The following is a 17,565-nucleotide window of genomic DNA, read 5'->3' on the forward strand; positions in this document are numbered from 1 at the left end:
GCATCCCCTGTGCAGTTGGGAAACTTCGTTTGGTTTCAGAGCATCAGTCAGGGCTCCTGGAGGAGTCCTGAGAGCTTCTTGGCAGGAGGCATCATTGCCGCCAGAGGCCCCGGCACTTGTGCCACTGTGTCAGGCCCACTGCTCTGATTAAATATCAGCAGGGCACCAGGCTCCTCCTCCCCCATCCTGATTAATCACTGTTTCTCGGGGCAGCCTCCCCCACCCCGCCCCCCCCTTCCTGGATGGTGGCTTTTGAGCCAGTCTTGCAAGTGACCCCTAGTACAATATATTCCAGCTCCAAGATCTGGGATCTGTGTTTGAGCCCTTTGCAACCTCCCATCCCCCGCCCAGGAAATAAACTATCAATGCTCTGTCTCATCTGTGCCTCAGAGGATTTTCTGTTTGCTTGTCTTTAAATATTCCTGAGATGTTCCCTCTGGTAGCAACCCTGAGGTGTGATTAATAAGAAGTTGGGGTGTAGTCATCAGAGCCAGCCAAAAACATGCCAGAGTTGCCCTGGGTGCATTTCCTTAAGATGTGGAAAGAAGTTCATGAGTCAGTTGTCACTTTCAAGACCCTCTAGTGGTCTCTGAATTCCTCTTCTGGTTGTCAGAGTGATGTAAGATGCCGTATCCCATACCAGCTGGGCTTTGTTCTCCATCAGTCTCTTTGTAAGGGCTACATCCTTTTCTGACCAGCAAACACATCGCCGTATTTGTCCTTTATTACCCAGAGAGGGATGACTCCAAGTTCAGATTAGGCTTTGCCCAAATTGCACTCTAGAGATTGTGGTAGATGGTAGTGGGTGTCGCCCGTATTCCTTCAAGCTTGTGGCTTCTTGTGCGCTGGGGGTTTCCATATGTCAGCACAGGCGTCTCTTCGTGTAAGGGGTTTCTCCCCAGAGGCTGAAGGCTGCCCTGCACACCTCCCTCCCGGCTGAAAGTGCTGGGACATTTACGCCCCTTGGGAACAACCTGAACCACTGACTCTTCCGCCAGCTCCCGTGCCGCCGGCTGGGATAACTTCAGTGTGTGTTCTGCATGGTTTCCCAGTTTCCCCGTGGGATTAAGCTCCAGTTGACTGTAGTAGCTGACTTGATAACAAATCCTTTAATAGCCCCTTTCTTCCCTGTTATACCTCCTCACTCACTCCCTTTACCTCCCAAATCAACTACCTGAACTCAACCCTCACCTCAGGGTCTGCTGCTGGGGGATCCTGAACTAAGAAGTCAATTCCAGGATATATCATAATTCCGGGGTCTCCGTCTGTCACCTACTCCCATATGTAATGTGAAGAATGTCTTAACTGTAAATTCAACACGTAGACTATAAAGAGGAAAAAATCGAAATAAACAAATGGGGAAAAGGTTTCCTTCTCTTCCTTCATGCCAGCTGCTTGCTGTTTCCGTTAAGTATTTATTGAGAAAATTTAGGAGATGCAAACTCAAATCCCTAAGGAGCCAGGTAGGTGATGTTTGTGTGAGAAGCAGATGTCATCCGATTGGGAGTGGTGGGGTCTGTGGCAGACGGTACATCCCTGGAAAGTTCTCTTATCCTCTGTTTCCTCTTCCTCTTCCCTTTTATCATTACAGTGTTGGTCAAACAAAACCTATCTGCAAGATGCTAAAATTCAAAGACAAGCATAAGAATTTCTTTAGTGTAACAGGTAATTATCTGACTCCTTTGTTTAGGTGGAGATCACCTTTCAGGGGTACATTTTCCTTTAGACCTGACCAGTAAGCTGAAATAACTGAGAGGAAGTCTTTTTGCTCATGTATAATACCCCATTGCTCACACAATTCTATAACACTGTCCAAACAAATTTCACCTTGAAATAAGGAAAGAATCCTTCCTACAGCTTGGGGGAAAGTCAAATGAGAAACTGTATGTTTCACCATACTCCACTTTGTAAAATATTTACATGCTGTCAGCTGAAGAGAAGTCATAACAAATTATTCTCTTAAGTTTTGGCGTACTTGGCATGCTTTGCAGAACAATCACACTTGAAAGAGCCTTTTTAGTTGCAGCAGGGGACGCTACAGATGGAAAGAGAGAAGTACCCTGCCTTGAAATGTGATGGAGCCGTTCAGAAGCTCATGGAGAGTGACAGGACTCGCCCAGGGATGTACTGCACTGAGCCCATCTGCACTGTCAACTCTGACAGAGGCCAGATGTCACCTACTCTCTGACTCTCTTTTGGCCTCAGGTGTCAAAAAATGCTTCTCAGTGAAAATCCATGTCTGATGGGGAAGGGGGGCATCTGCCAGGTGTTCCCCTGGGTATGTGCTGTCACTGTCACTTGGTCCCGGGCCTGGATGTGCAACCGTCTCTCTCCAGCTACACCGTGAATAATGCAATAAGGAAATAGCTGTCTGTATGTCAGAAATCGCAGCCTATAAACTCCTAAGGGTCTGGGCATTGAAGTGGGGCAGCAGCACTACCTCCTGCCCCTCCCCCGCCATCCTATTGGTGACAACCCTCCCCCCACCCCGTAAACTGCACTGTGCCATTCCAATGTCAGGGATCTTTGTGGCTGTCTCAGATGGGCTGAGGGCAGGGACAGGCCATCGCATCAACCTGATGGAAAGTCCAATCCTGGGAAAAGACTAAGACAAAGTGACTAAGTGCCCCGAGGAGATGGTGCCGTGGCACCAACGGCCAGTAATTCAGCCCCTCGCGGGGGCCTGCAAGCACACACCAGCCTGGAGATTCAAGTCCCCAGCCTTCCAGCTGAGGCCCAGCAATTGTGGAACAGGGACAGGCCATCCCCACCGTTCCCATCTGAATTCTTGGACCACAGAGTCCACAAGCCTAGTGAAACACTGTGCATTATGCCTCAAAGTTCTGGGGCGGCTGGTTGAGAGTCCCTAACGACCCAGGCAAACACCAGCCGTTTGTGGGACCTCCCAGGGCCAGCACTTGCATGTCTATCTCACACCTCACAGCGACCCCAGGAGAAATGCACCGTTATCACCATTTTACAGGCAGGAAAACGGAGGCGCAGTGAGGTCAGGTCACTGCGGATAGACACTCAGACCCTGAACAGCGGACCTGGGACCTGAACCCAGGGAGACTCTGGCCTGGCTGTGGTTGGTAGGGGGACTCTGCCCTGGGATCGCAGAGGCCACCTCCTTCCGCTCCCCACGGGCCGCTCACCCGCACAGTGACCCGCGGCTCCCGGCTGCCTCCCTTTGAGGTGCTGCTTTGGTCCCTGCTCCTTGGCTCTGTCCATTCCCGGACTAATCCCAGGGATGGGCAGCCACGAAAACGCGCGCTGACTCCCCCACGGGAACATCTGGACGCAGCTCCCCTGCTGTGCTCTGACGACACCCGGTTTGCGCGGAGACCCCGCTCCCAGGGCTGCTCCCAGCCACGCCTGCACGGTGGGGTGCTAGTGAAGCTCCCTGTGGGACCCTCCTTCCCCCCTCCCTTCGCAGGGGCCAGGATAGCGTCGCCCTCCGAAGGGCCCCCGCCCCCTAGCCTTTGTCCTTCATAGGCGCCCCCTCCAATAAGTCTGGACCTCTAACCCGATTTGGGGTCCATTTCTCGAAAGACCTGAGCCAAGGCACAGGGTAACAGCCGCACCTCCGCCGCCGCCCCGCCCCTCGCTGCGCTCAATCGGCACCTCCGCTCCGCCCCTCCCCCACTCATCACCCCTCCCCCTCCCCCACCCCCACCCCCACCCCGTACCCCTCCTCCCCGGGAGTGGCCCAGGGCCTCCTGGCACAGGAACGACCTTACCTTGTTCACGCCGTCCGCCATCGCCTGGAGTGTGAGCTCCCGGGGCCCGTCCACCGTCTTCCCGTTGTCGGTGGGGCCCCAACTGGCGCTGTAAATGTCTATCAGCTGAGGCATGTGGCTGATGGAGGAGGCCTCGATAATGTCCGTCATGAAGGGCTGGTCCAGCATCCGGATCCCTGTGGACAGTGAGGGCCGGGGAGCGCTGGGTGCCGGCCCCCGGTTCACAGGAGGCAAGGTGGGGTAGGGGGTTGGGGTCCTGGGTGTGGTTGGAGGTCTGCCTTCCTGGTGCCCTGGGCTCAGCCGGGCGATCCTGAATCCAGCCTCACGCTGTGTGTGTGATCAGAGGATCAGGCAGGTGCACAGACCGATCCACTCCATCCCTTTGGACCCCACCCACTCCTTTCCTTATGCAACTATTTGAAGACAACTTTATCCCCCTCGCAAAAGTTGCTAGAATTCCTAATGTGGTCTGTTTCTAAGGGGAAGCTTGGCTTCCAGGGACTGGGGGGTTGATGGGGGACACGTTTCAGAGGAGAAATAAAGCTACTGGGCATGACAGTGTGGGGAGGCGATTGCTCTTAGATATTTAAGGAACAATTCTAGAGGGCGGAGGGCAGAGTGCAGGGGGCAGGGGCAGAGGGAGGGGCAGGACAGTGCAAGGCGGAGGGGGAGGGAAGGAACTCTCATTTGCATCGTAGCTGAGAAGGGGCTTTGGCGGGGGAGACAGAAATGTTGAAGGGGTCATTCTAAAATATATTTGCAGTGGGGTGCAGGATACACTCCCTCCTCCTTCACCCCTAGGCCACCTTTGTAAAGTTTGTGCTACTCTGATGCCTTGTAGGAGTGACTTCTCGCTGGGAACTTTTCTCTGATTGTGTGACTGTGTGTACAGGGACTCAGGAGGAGCCCAGGCCTGTGGCACCCACGGTTCACATCACCCTTGGGCTGTCTAGAAAAAGCCTGTCCAGGGTTCACTCAGCAGCAGCCAATGGGAAAGGCATTTGTTCCTTCATCATTACCCTCAAAACATTGCTGTTTGGGGCCAAGATTGTTCTCTGCCTGATACGCTATTTCGTAGCAAGGGACCTAGAGTGCTACTGAAGCTGACCTAAGTCTTTCCGTCCACGGGAGTTTTGAAATGAAGGGCTGGGCTATACATAGTCAGAGCCTGGCTTCTGACCCTTCTTACTTGTCCCCAGTGGTCAAAGGGCATTATTACACAAGCATCACCTAATGTGGTGTGCACACCAACTTACAGAAGGAAGATTCATATACATTGGTTACCTATGTACCTGTCACCACTTTCAAAAATCTACAGACAGGGACTTCCCTGGTGGCGCAGTGGTTAAGAATCCGGCTGCCAATGCAGGGGACACGGGTTCGAGCCCTGGTCCGGGAAGATCCCACATGCCACGGAGCAACTAAGCCCACGCGCCACAACTACTGAAGCCTGCGTGCCCAGAGCCTGTGCTCCGCAACAAGAGAAGCCACCGCAATGAGAAGCCCACACACTGCAACGAAGAGTAGCCCCCGCTCGCCACAACAAGAGAAAGCCTGTGCCCAGCAACGAAGACCCAACGCAGCCAAAAATAAATTAAAAAAAAAACACAAAAACCCAAAATCGACAGACAGTTCATGTGGATGAGAACTAACTGCTGATTGTCGAATAAAGTTATAGGACTGCCTTCGCATCTTGATTTTCCTTTTCTAGTTGCAGGTGATAGGCTTGTATATCTTAAAGCAGTTCCCAATTATAGGGTCATTTGGAGAGCATTTCCTAAATACTGTGCCTGGGCCGCTTCTCCCCGGTCCCTGGAGTTTCTGAATGTTTGCACAGGACCTAAGCAAGTATTGGTCTAAGGTGGTTTTGAAGTGCAACCTGACATGAGAATGACTGTTTAGGTAATTGGGACATTGGGTGTATAAAGTTAATGCTTTTACATGCATGTTTTGTTAATTCTGAGATAAACATTTTTCCAGAAAAAAAAATAAAGAAGGAAGATTCAGGCTCTTACAGGGCCCATGAAATTGACACAAAATTGTCTTTTCTCTTAAGGTTCTCTTTCCTCCTCCCACGTCGCGTGGCCCGTCCCTTGAGCTTGCACTGCAATGTTCCCCAGCGCTCACCCTCCTCCTGTCTAACCTATGAGTTCAGTAGGCCTTTCCCCCGAAGTCTTTCTGGGTCCAGCTCTGCAGGTCCTCTGTTAGCACTGAACTGTCAGCCTTCTCTTACAATTGTTTATTTGTGTGTTTCATTTACCACCAGACAGCAAGGTCTTTGTGTACAGGGCATGTGTCTATTCTGTGTACTTCTATGTCCCTGGGCATCAGCATGGCGTTTGGAATTTATCTTAAGTTTGATAAATATTTGGTGAATAAATGCATGATATTATTACCTAATTTAGTTGATTTTCTCCCTAGCAGAGATAACAGGTCCAGACTTCCCATCCTCTACTCGTAAATCAGGTCACCGTTTTTGCCAACGAGTCTAATTATTAGTTAATATCCTTTCTCCTGGAGAAAGCTCCTACAGCATAAGCGTAGTCTTTGGTTTCAACTTTCCAGAAGCTAAGTTTTATGGTTCATTTCATTAGGGATAGGAAATCTAAAACTCCACATTTCGCTTTTGGCCCACCTATATTTTGCTCATTTAAAAAGTCTGTTTAACAAAGGTGACCAACAGCTTACAGAATAAACTGAAGAGCACAGCTTCTTCTCACACGTCGTGTCCACTTTGTGGACTGGAAATGTCGCAGAGAGGCTGGTATTCACTCGTCTGCAAGGAGGAAACTCAGATGGTCTTGAACTCATCCGGTGCCCAGATGACCAGCACTGAATAGCCTGCCTCCACTGGAAAGAGGGAGAAGTTCAACTCTGGCCAAAGTGCGCCCGGACTGTCCCACGTGCCAAACAGTGGCGAGCTTGCATTTTGTCACCAGCTGGTGCCCTTTGCAGGTTCTGTCTCTCTGCATCTCTCCCTCTTCATCCCGCCCTGGCTCCCTTTGTGCCGCCCAGAACATCAGAGCTGTTGTGTATTAATCTTCTGACTGTTCAGCATCTAGGGAGGCAGGGGCGGCCATGGGCTGGGAGCAGGGCTCTCATTCACATTCAGGGGCCAGGCCCCCGGCATTCTTTGAATCTCATTAAGCTCGGAGGGAATGAGGCATGCATGAATTGAATGAGATACGGTATTAATTTTTGCAGGCAACTGCCCCATTAGTGGCCAAGACCAAGGCTCAGTGTGACCCAAGGGTTTTTAGGGAGGGACTCTGTCCCTGGATGGTCTAGGCGGGTGGTGGGGGGGGGGGGCGGAGAGAGAGAGCGAGAAAGATGGGGAAGGCAAGAGAGTGAGAGTGAGAGGCAGAGGGAGAGCGGGAAGCCCAGGGAGCCAGGACTTAGCATCCTCATGTTTGCACAATGCTCGGCTGGCTGCAGCGAGGTGATGGCAGGAGAGCCTGCACATCAAGCATTTCTGTCCCCTGCCCTCCCGCCGGCCTGAGCACCGCATTCATCACCAGCAGTGAATCTGTGAGTCCTCCTGCCTTTTAGAACCTGAGCCTCACGCCTGCTGCACTGCTTGCTTGCAGCCCTGGGCTCTAGGGGCTGCACAGCCCAGGGATTTGAGCTAAATCCTCTGCCTCTCCTCCGGTTACAAAGGTGAGCTTGTACGGACACCAGGAAGTGCTACATCTGTCCCCACACCTCAGTGTCGGTAATCGCCACTTTTGTGTTCACTAATATTCATCTGCAGGCTAAGGAGCCGATGCGTGCTGGTCTAGGTCTTAAGGATCTGGAAACATGTTAATCATTGTGCCAACAAGCGATTTTTACTGCTTTATTTAAAAACTCAGATAAAATATGTACAAACTCACTGGACTATTAGGAGTTTTATTGGCCAAATATGTGGAAGCAATTCATCGCTGGTAGAGAAATTTCAGGGTACTTTGATAACGGTCTACAGTGTGGTTTTCAAACTCTTTTTAGAATCTTTGCTCAAAGGAGCGCTCGTCAGCAGATGCATAAGTCTCTCTGCTCTGCCTTCAGAGGAAGGCAGGTAAGGCCGATGCCACCTGGCCTGGCCCCAGCCTGGGGCTGCTCTGAGGGGCTCTGCAGAAGCCCAGGTGTGATGCTGTAGAACCTGCCCTCAAGTCACTTGCTGTGCCCCGGCAACCAGCAATCATGATCTGATATAGTCGTGCTTGTTTGCTCCTTGTCTGAGTCTCCCTTTAGACTCGAAGCTGTGTGAGGGCAGGTGTCTTGTCTGCTGGCTCACTGCTGCATCCCCGCCCCCCAGGATTGGCACATGGTAGGCACCCGGCTTCAACTCCTGAGTCCTGGAAGGGACTGAAGGCAAGAGACAGCATCTCCCAAAAGGCGTGATGCATTTCGAGCCTTTTTCATACTCTCAGAGGTATAAATCTGACAAACTTGCAAGAAACATCATTTGAAGGGTTCATTATTTATACTGGTTGTCCATTTATTTGGTTTTGTGAATTTTGAATAATACACTTTCAATTTCGATTTTTTGTCTCAGTCCCTTTGGCTAAAGATGCCAAACATTGATTTAAAAATTAAAACTAAGAAAAGAATTAGGTTGTCTTAAAGAGTTACTTTAATAAAGCCATGTTTAAAATAAAAAATGGAAATTAACCTTTCTCTTCAAAACATATAAGTGGATAAGGAAATGTAAGTAATTAAACTTTCAAAAAAGTTTTGAAGTTATTAAAGCTTTGAGACAGCACCAAGACTTTGGGACAGCCCAGATGTACTGGTCTGCATGTTACAGAGCATTTACTCTTTGGGAGCCAGACTAATTGGAATTTTCCTCTCTCCTTGCCATGTGTTAGCTAGAAGAAGTGGTAACAGCTGTGCTCATGGAAACAGGCAACAGAAGTCAAAGAGAGAGCTCATCTTAAGAGAGAAGTTTCTAGAGTTACCCATGTCCAAAGGTGGAACAGACTTTGTTGTGAGGGAGTGAGTTTCCCGTCACTGGAGGCGTGCAGTTCCAGGCTGGGTCCAGGCTACATCAGGAGAGCAGGAAAAGAGAAGCTGTTCGGGACTTCCCTGGTGGCACAGTGGTTAAAAATCTGCCTGCCAGTGCAGGGGACACAGTTTCGAGCCCTGGTCCGGGAAGATCCCACGTGCCGCGGAGCAACTAAACCCGTGCGCCATGACTACTGAGCCTGCGTGCCACAGCTACTGAAGCCTGCGTGCCCAGAGCCCATGCTCCGAAACAAGAGAAGCCACTGCAGTGAGAAGCCTGCACACTGCAACAAAGAGTAGCCCCCGCTCACTGCAACTAGAGAAAGCCCACGCACAGCAACGAAGACCCAACGCAACCAAAAATAAATTAATTAATTAATTTAAAAAAAAAAAGAGAGAGAGAAGCTCTTCAAGCGTTTTAGTGCAGGGACCCAGGCTGCGCTGGGTGCTAACTTGTTTTACAATTTACTAGCTGTGTGGCCCCATGTTCAGTTTCGTTCTCTGTAAAAGAGGGATAATAATATATAATAAATATGTTCTCTTTATAAAATATATAATAATGTATGATAAGGTCGTAAAGAGGGTTAAGTGAGTAAAGGGTTTTGCATCGTGCCAGACACATTGGAAGAGACGATATGTTATTATTATTATTGCTACTGTTATTGTTGTTATCATCATGCAAGTGTCAGTGGGTGTTCGGACTCAGGGAACTTTAGACCCTCTTTGGGGCCCAAGATTTTGAGATTCTGACGGGTAAATGGAAAAGATGAGCCGCTGGGAATTCACACACTCTATTTCCAGCATCCAGATGACACACAGTGGATGGATGGCCGTGATGCTCGTTGGCCTGGAGTGGCCTAGGGTGTTGATGCAAAGGGGTCCCCTGCCTGTCTTCACTGCTGGTGGACATTCCCAGTGTGCCCTTGCTGGGGAGGGGAAGTAGGTGACGAGAAGGCCCAGGTCTCCTTGGAACTAATTTGATTGGGATAAAGTAGCAAAGGTGAGACGGTGCTGGTAGAAGGGGAGATACCTGGTAGAAATTCCATCAGCTTTGGGTCCTTAGATCTTTATGCCCTTAATCCCTCAACTCCATTCATCCACCGATTCTTTTACTCAGTGACTAATCTCTACTGATTATCATGGGTTTATCCACCGACGCTTCCTTTTCTTTATTCCTTCCTTGCTTTCTGTCACTCAGGAAATAGGGTTTCAGCATCCTCTGTGTGCCAGACCCTGCTGTGGGTGCAGAGGTGAGAGTAAACAGACATGGCTCCTGTCTTTGTGGACACTGTTGTCTGCCTGTGGAGAATGATACTGATCAAAGAACCAGGCACAAGAATTTGTGATAACTGACAGTATTAGTGCTGGGAAGAGAAGATTCAGCATCTTTATCTGTGGATGGGGACTGGCCTGGGCAATGATGTTGGAGGATGCCGTGGGGACCCGCTTGCTGCAGGATGAAGAGGTGGTGGCCAGGTGGGCCGTAGCGGGCAGGTGTTCTGGGCAGAGGCAGAGCACATACAAAGGCCCAGTAGAGGAAGGAGCGTGGCTACACTTCCTGACTCACAGTTGCTAGGAAGTTTCCTCTAAATTATATTTACACAGAGACTAACCACATGTGTATGGGAACTTAATATACAATGAAGGTGGCACCACAAATCAAAGGGACGTGATGGATTATTAAATAGATGGTATTGGGGATGTTTGCTCACTAATTGGAGAAAAATAAAACTTGATCCCCAGCTGACATGACATACAGAGGTGGAATCCAGGTGGGCTAATGGCCTCATGTGAAAGTTTGGGAGAAGATCCTTGTGCTGATTAAAACTGATCAGGGGCTAATATGTGGGACATACCAAGAACATGTGCAAATTAACAGGAAAGAGACAGGAACCTCCATGGAAAAATGAGAAAGTGTATGAGTAGAAGAGAAACCCAAAAGGCTCACGGGCCGATGAAGAGATGCTCAATGATTTTTTTCCTTGTTTTCCTTCAGAGGACTCATTTTATCACCTCGTCTCCACTTTCCTTTCTTTTTCTGGACTGAGATTCTGCAGCACCTTAACTTTAGCCTTTTTTTGAAGACAAGAGACCCGGGATCCAGGGGGCATTTGGGACATCGCCTCCCTACCCTGTGACTGAACACCTTGAGACGAGCAGTGATATTGGCCGGCCACCAGATGGCGCTCCAGACCTCCCCAGCTCAGAAAGCTCGGGAAAGGAAAGTCTCCGGAGAGTACAGCCCATTTATCAGTAGAAAAGGAAAATCAGCCAACTTTTGAAATTGCCAGCCAGAATGAACAAAATGTTCCCCCCAAATCTGTAAGGTAGAATTCTGCTTCTGTTGCGATTCCTGAGTACCTCTCCAGGGCTTTCTCAGGAAGAATTCCTTTTGCTCCCCTGGGGGAGCCCTGAGTCACTGGATGTCCTGCCGGGCACAGGGTGGGGACTGGACCTTCCTGCCCATGAGCGCTTAGGACCCGTAAGAGTGGCTACAGAGGAGCCAAGCTGGGGTTAAGGGAGCGCAAGAAGGCGGCCCCTTTGCTCAGAGCCTCTGTGGGGCTGGGCCTGCCTCCCCCCGGCTCTGGGCTCGGCTCCTGGATCCTCAGAGCCTTGCCTTGAGACCTGTGAGCTATCGGGGTTCACGGACACGGGTCGGGTCGTGTCTTTGAGGTATCGGGCTGAATCTGCTCGCCTTTGGCATCAGGGGTGAGTCAGAGGCTGTCACACCCTGCCTGGATCTGCCCACCCGAACAAGGGGCTTGCCTGGGGCGTGTCCTCTGCCTTGGGGGTGGAGCTGCAGGCTGGACAGGCCAGGTGCTCGTGGCTGAGGTCCCGCCCCCCACCCCCCCACCAATGAGGGATGGGAGTTGGTGGATAAACTCCCAGCCTCCTCCTCTCAGGGGGCAACAGCCCCCCAGAGCCCCAGTTAGGGAGCGACCAGCTCATCTACACACCCTCTGTTGGTCCCTCTTCCCACCATCTTTCCCTCTCTTTCCCTCACTGGCTTCCCAGGGTCACCTCCCAAAGAAACTCCTTGCACCCAGATCCTTGCTTCAGGTTTGCTTTTAGGGAATTCAAACAAAGAGCAGGAGAATCAGGTACATTTCATAAGCAGCTTAGATGTTTTCAGAGTGCAAATTACAAGAGAGAAAAAGAAGAAGCAGATGGAGAAAAAGACCCCAGCGGACCCCCAAACGCCATGAGCTAATCCCAACTCTTCATTGCTGCAGGCAGTTGTTCTGAGGATCCCTTGTTCAGAAACCCAGTTACTTTGGGCATGCAGAAACTTCAAAACTCTTTTGAAGACCGTCATTGTGAATGAGAAATCCACGCTTGACATTTTCAGTTGCCTCCACTCTGCCCTGCAAACAGGGAACCCCCCCACTCAGATAGCACCCGGAGTGTGAGCCTGGCTTATAAAATATTAACCAGGTGATATTCTTTCCCCTGAGCTCATAATGGCTTCTGACATTCTGATGCCAGCATTTTGGAGGCACACAGAATACAGAGAGATGAAAGCCAAGGGGCAAAGCCACCCCAGTTACATTTCAGAACCCTCTGGATGTATTCGTTTGAGGAATTCAGCACCCAGCTCAGGCAAACCTCTTAGCAGACATTGTTGAAAGAGGTTAATGTGGGTTTGTATAGGTTGCTCTTGCTTTATTTAGGTCCCTGGAAATGCAAGTGTCAGCACAAAGTATGTTTATGATTCCATTAAATCACCAGGAAAAAAATATCAAGACAGTTGTAAAAAAAAGAAAAGCAAGGTTGGATGACTCAGCCTGAATAAATTAAGAACCAAATTTGATGCAAAACTTGGAATGAGCCAGGAGCCACTCCATTCTCCAGCATCTTGTTGAAAGCTTATGAACCCCTTTCTCTCATTTTCTCTCTCCCTTTCTCTCATTTTCTCTCTCCCTTTCTCTCTCTCTCTATTTTTTTTGGGGGGGAGAGGTGTTGGTTTCTAAATTTCTGGTGACCAGCCACCCTTGTTTCTAAAGGCCCATAAAGAGGAATTTGTTAAATATCTTTCCCGTGGAACTTAATAAAAAGGTTCTAGGTAGAATATTTTCCCTTAAAGATGAGAGGCATTGTGCAAACAAACAAACATACAAAAAACCCCACCAAAAACATTTGGAAGAGTTCTGAGTATGTTTACAATAATTTGTACACACCTCCTTATATTCTACTATCTTTATTTGATTCCTATTAAAATGTTATGGATACTTGGACAAAACTATAATTCGAAAAGATAGGGAACCCTCTTAACTGTTGGTGGGAATGTAAATTAGTGCAGCCATTATGGAAACAGTATGGAGGTTCCTCAGAAAACTAAAAATTCAGTTGCCGTATGAACCAGAAATCCCACTCCTGGGCACATATCCAGACAAAACTATAATTTGAAAAGACATATGCACCCCTGCGTTCATAGCGGCACTATTCACAATAGCCAAGACATGGAAACAACCTAAATGTCCATCTACAGATGAAAGGATAAAGAAGATGTGGTACATATATACAATGGAATACTACTCAGCCATGAAAAGAATGAAAAAATGCCATTTGCAGTAACATGGATGGACCTGGAGAGTATTATACTAAGTGAAGTAAGTCAGAAAGAGAAAGACAAATACCATATGATATCACTTACATGTGGAATCTAAAATATGACACAAATGAACTTATCTAAGAAATGGAAACAGACTCACAGACGTAGAGAACAGACTTGTGGTTGCCAAGGGGGAGGGCGGGTGAGGGAGTGTTGGATTGGGAGCTTAGGATTAGCAGATGCAAACTAGTATATATAGAATAGATAAACAACAAGGTCCTACTGTACAGCACAGGGAGCTATATTCAATATCCTGTGATAAACCATAATGGAAAAGAATATGAAAAGGAATATCTACACACACACACACACACACACACACGTATATATGTATAACTGAATTACTTTGCTGTACACCAGAAACTAACACAACATTGTAAATCAACTCTACTCCAATAAAAAAAAAAGATGTTATGGATACTGACACGCAAAGAGTACACACAGTACAATTCCATTTATATAAAGTTTAAAAACTGGGAATAACTGACATTTGCTGTTAGAAATCAGGGTCGTGACTGTTCTTGTGTGTATGGGCAGTAACTGGGAGGGGACACAAGGAGGGCTTTGGGGTGCTGGTCGTGTTTTGTTTCTTGATGGTTACATGGATGTGGTCAGCTTGTGAAACATCATTGACCTGTGTGCTCATGATCTGTGCACCTTAAAAAATTTTAAAGTTTATTGATCTTGCCATATAGGTTAAGTTAAAAAAATGTTTTTCACTCTTGCTAAATGTACCAGTCCCCGCTCTCCGGCTCCACTGGGAATCTTTGCCGCGCCGTGGCCAGGCCCGAGCCCCGAGTGTGATGCCTCCTGGGACTGTTTGGCAGGGACAGCCTACCTGCGACCTTGGAGCCGTAGGCCACTCCGACCCCGCAGATGTTGTTGTTGGCGACTGCAGAAACTTCCCCGGCGCATCGGGTCCCATGGCTGCAGAGAACAGTAAAGACAAGTCAGATACAGGGTCAAACGACTTGGAGAAGATCCCTTAAGTTCTATCTATGGTGCTTTTCAATGGTTCAGTTAGCCCGGAGCCAGCCCAGGCCCCTGGATTTTCCATCTGTGTCTCTCCTTTCGACCCCTTCCAATTCCCAGCTGTCCTTCCTGACCTTGGCTTGTTTCTACCATGAAGAGTCTTCTCAGAACATTTTCAACCTTGAGAGGTGATCTTTACTTTAAAATTCGAAGTGTCTTACTGTGGAAAACAGTTATAGGCTTTCTGTGAAAAGGGGACACAATCTAAGACAGGTTGGTGCTGGTCGAAACAGCTGATTTTTTTTTTTTTTGAAGCGCTAGAATTGTGGGCTGGTGTTTATTTTCAAGGCTGGTTCTGTCCACAGGCAGGTAATGAATGCTGCCTGTCAGTTGTGGGATAAAAGTTATTTGCCTTTTTGGATTATAGCCTCCTTTAGGACATACTGAATGCTACACATCCCCCACCTTCCTCTGGAACCAAATAAACGTACACTGGCAACTGTTTGCATTCAATTTCGAGGGGTCCACAGAAAGTTTGAGGCCGACCAGATTAAGAATCCCAGGCATCTATTAGATAATCTTTCTGAAGTTTTCTGGCCTTACAATTCTGAGCAAGACCTTCTCAGGGCTTATGTTCTAGAATGTTCTCTGCAATAGACGCTGGAATTTCATTAACTTTTTCCCTTTTGCTCCCTTTTCCGTTCCACCAAAGGAATCCAAACAGCTCTCCCCTTGAACTGGGCCGGCCTGGTGGCTGGCTTGGACCCATGGGAAGCAGCGAGAGGATGCCCTCTGTCCTCTGGGCCAGGGTCCGTACAGAGGAGCTTGGGCTACAGCTGAGGCCACGCGGAGAGCGCAGCTGGGCAGCCCCCGTTGTTCCAACACCTCAGGTGAGGCCCCTGGAGGCCTCCCTCTCCCAGACCCTGCCAGGTTACCCCGTCAGTAGCACATGGCGAGAGACAGGTACCCACCTAAGTCGCAGGATTGTGAGCTAGTAAATGTTCTCTTTTAAGCCACTAGGTTTCGGGGCCGTTTGTTAAACGGCAACGGGGAACTGAACCCCGCATAAGCTCGAAGTCAATCAGAATGCCGTGTTTTAACCCCAAACAGCATTCAAGAGGAGGAGTGGTCCAATGTACACATCACTGGAAACGGCCAGCCCCAACCTGAAAGTCCATCCTAATAGCCCATGAGGCAGCTAAATACGAAGTCGGCTGCAAAAGTGTCAGCTTGGCCTGCAGAGGGGATGGTGGTGAGGGCTGGCTTCCCCCTCACTATTCACATGGCAGGTGCAGGAAGGGATGTGGGAAAGGGGACTTATTGGCTGTGTAGCCCAAGAAGTCCTGATTCTGCAGTGTAGACTCTTTGCCACATTCTCTTGGGGCAAGCAAAGCTCGCACCCGCCCTTAAAAAATCACATCGGAGGACTGAAAATATACACATATATTTTCTTTCTCTATATGAGCAAAAGTGAATCCTGCCTCCATGAAGGCTACACATCTCATGGACTCAAAATTCCCTTTGGAACAAGAATGAAATCTGTATGCGGTGTCCGAGGAGACCTCGTCGTGACTGCAGAGGCCAGCCCTGTGGTCAAAGCTCTGTGAAGACCCCACATGCTGACTGAGTAAACCCCTGTCTTCTTGCCTGTAAGTTTTTGGTAGATCTCATTTGAGATTTTTGAGAAGGGACTTAGTTATGGTTTAACTTGATGGGAGAAACTACCATGGACGTGGCTTTCATGGCCCCCATCTTATTCTCAGTGCTGAAGAAAATGGTAAATAAAATTCTGAAAAACAGCATGGAAGTATACACACATGTATTTATATAAAGTGAAATATATACATACACATTTTATATTGATTCATATGTAGACTTTAAATGTATATATTTAAGTATAGAGTTGTACTTATATCTACTTATGTATTTGTAATTATATACTTCTATATTCATATGTATATATACTTATACATTATATATAATCCACATGTTAGATATTTAAATATATAAAATACACGCTGTATTAAGAGGACATGCATATACTTTATATATACACACATATATATTTAAAAATGGAACTTGTGCAGATACTGATTAAATTTGGCTGGCTCCCTTGCTGTTTGGTTCATGCTGAACAAATAAATATTTGAATAAAAGTTTAAAAAGCAGTGCCAGATCTAATTCGAGTGAGCACTAATTTCCTTATTATTTAATAATCAGCCCTGCCAGGCTCTCCTTTCCGAGGCCTTGCCTGGAACAGTCGATGCTGTGACCGACATCTGTGAAGCACACATTATGCTGGTGGAGGGGGAGCCCTGCTCTGAGGAGCGAGGAGGACCAACAGCACCTGCTGTGGACGGGGCAGTCGTTCCTCACCAGGGACCACAATCAGTGCTTTTCTTGTCGCACCCCCTTTACCCCTCGCGGGAGTAGGTACTGCTCCATTTCACAGATGTCAAAACTGAGTATCCGAGGATCTGGGCCAGGTCTGAGACCCAGGGTCAGCTACTGGACCACCCATCACCCTCCCACCCTGTGACAGACCTTCTCTGCCCTAAAACTGCTCATGAAAGGCTGGAGGACAAAATCGTGCAAACTTCCTTGAGCAGATTAAAGACACTGAATGCTTCCACATCCTTAATTTTGGCCTTTAAGTGGGGAGGTGACTGTCGTGGTCCCTCCAGAGGAACATATAGGAAAAAACATTTCATTGCTAAATTAGGCAACACTAATTATAAGCGGGTAGTGGCTCCCTGAAATTGTTGGTGACACCAGGCCTCTTCGCACCCCTGGGCCTCTGTTGGCTCTGTCGCCACGGCCTTGAGTTCCTTCCCTTCATTCCTGTTTTCCTGATGATCTCAGAGAGCGAGCTTGCTCCCGTGAATATCAGGAGAATCCTTTTCCAAGTCCGTGTTCATCTGGTCCCTTTGCTCTCTCAAGCACATCCAGTAGCTCCCCTTTGTCTCTAGAGTAAAACATGAGTCTGTCAGAAGTGGAAATAGCTGTGGGTGTGGGGAGGAGGGACAAATCTCGGTGGCTTGATTGGCCTCCTTTTTTTTTTTTGAAATTCAGTAAATGTTTATTGATTGGCTGATTGAATAAAACAGTCCAGGTGAGAAGTCTGATTAGCTCACAAAAGAGTGGGATTTGGCAAAAAAGATGTTATCTAACAAAATCTGAGTAAGTTATAATCTTTTTAAACGTCTTCAACATATTCAGAACGAAAGTAATTGAAAAAATAGATTACTGAACAGTGCT

The 17,565-nt window shown here is 48.3% G+C and overlaps 1 protein-coding gene across 2 annotated transcripts in view; it reads right to left on the bottom strand.

Annotated features, from left to right (window-relative positions):
• PCSK2 (proprotein convertase subtilisin/kexin type 2) overlaps nucleotides 1-17,565 on the bottom strand; it is a 211,065-nt gene that overhangs the window by 24,790 nt on the left and 168,710 nt on the right. For both annotated transcript variants that reach the window (XM_061208708.1, XM_061208707.1), the window contains 2 exons: nucleotides 14,174-14,262; nucleotides 3,741-3,916 (listed from right to left, as the gene is read on the bottom strand). In XM_061208708.1, the coding sequence (XP_061064691.1) occupies nucleotides 3,741-3,916; nucleotides 14,174-14,262 (265 nt within the window). The remainder of the gene's footprint in view (nucleotides 1-3,740; nucleotides 3,917-14,173; nucleotides 14,263-17,565) is intronic.

Source organism: Eubalaena glacialis, chromosome 13 (genome assembly GCF_028564815.1).
Source record: "Eubalaena glacialis isolate mEubGla1 chromosome 13, mEubGla1.1.hap2.+ XY, whole genome shotgun sequence".
NCBI lineage: Eukaryota > Metazoa > Chordata > Mammalia > Artiodactyla > Balaenidae > Eubalaena > Eubalaena glacialis.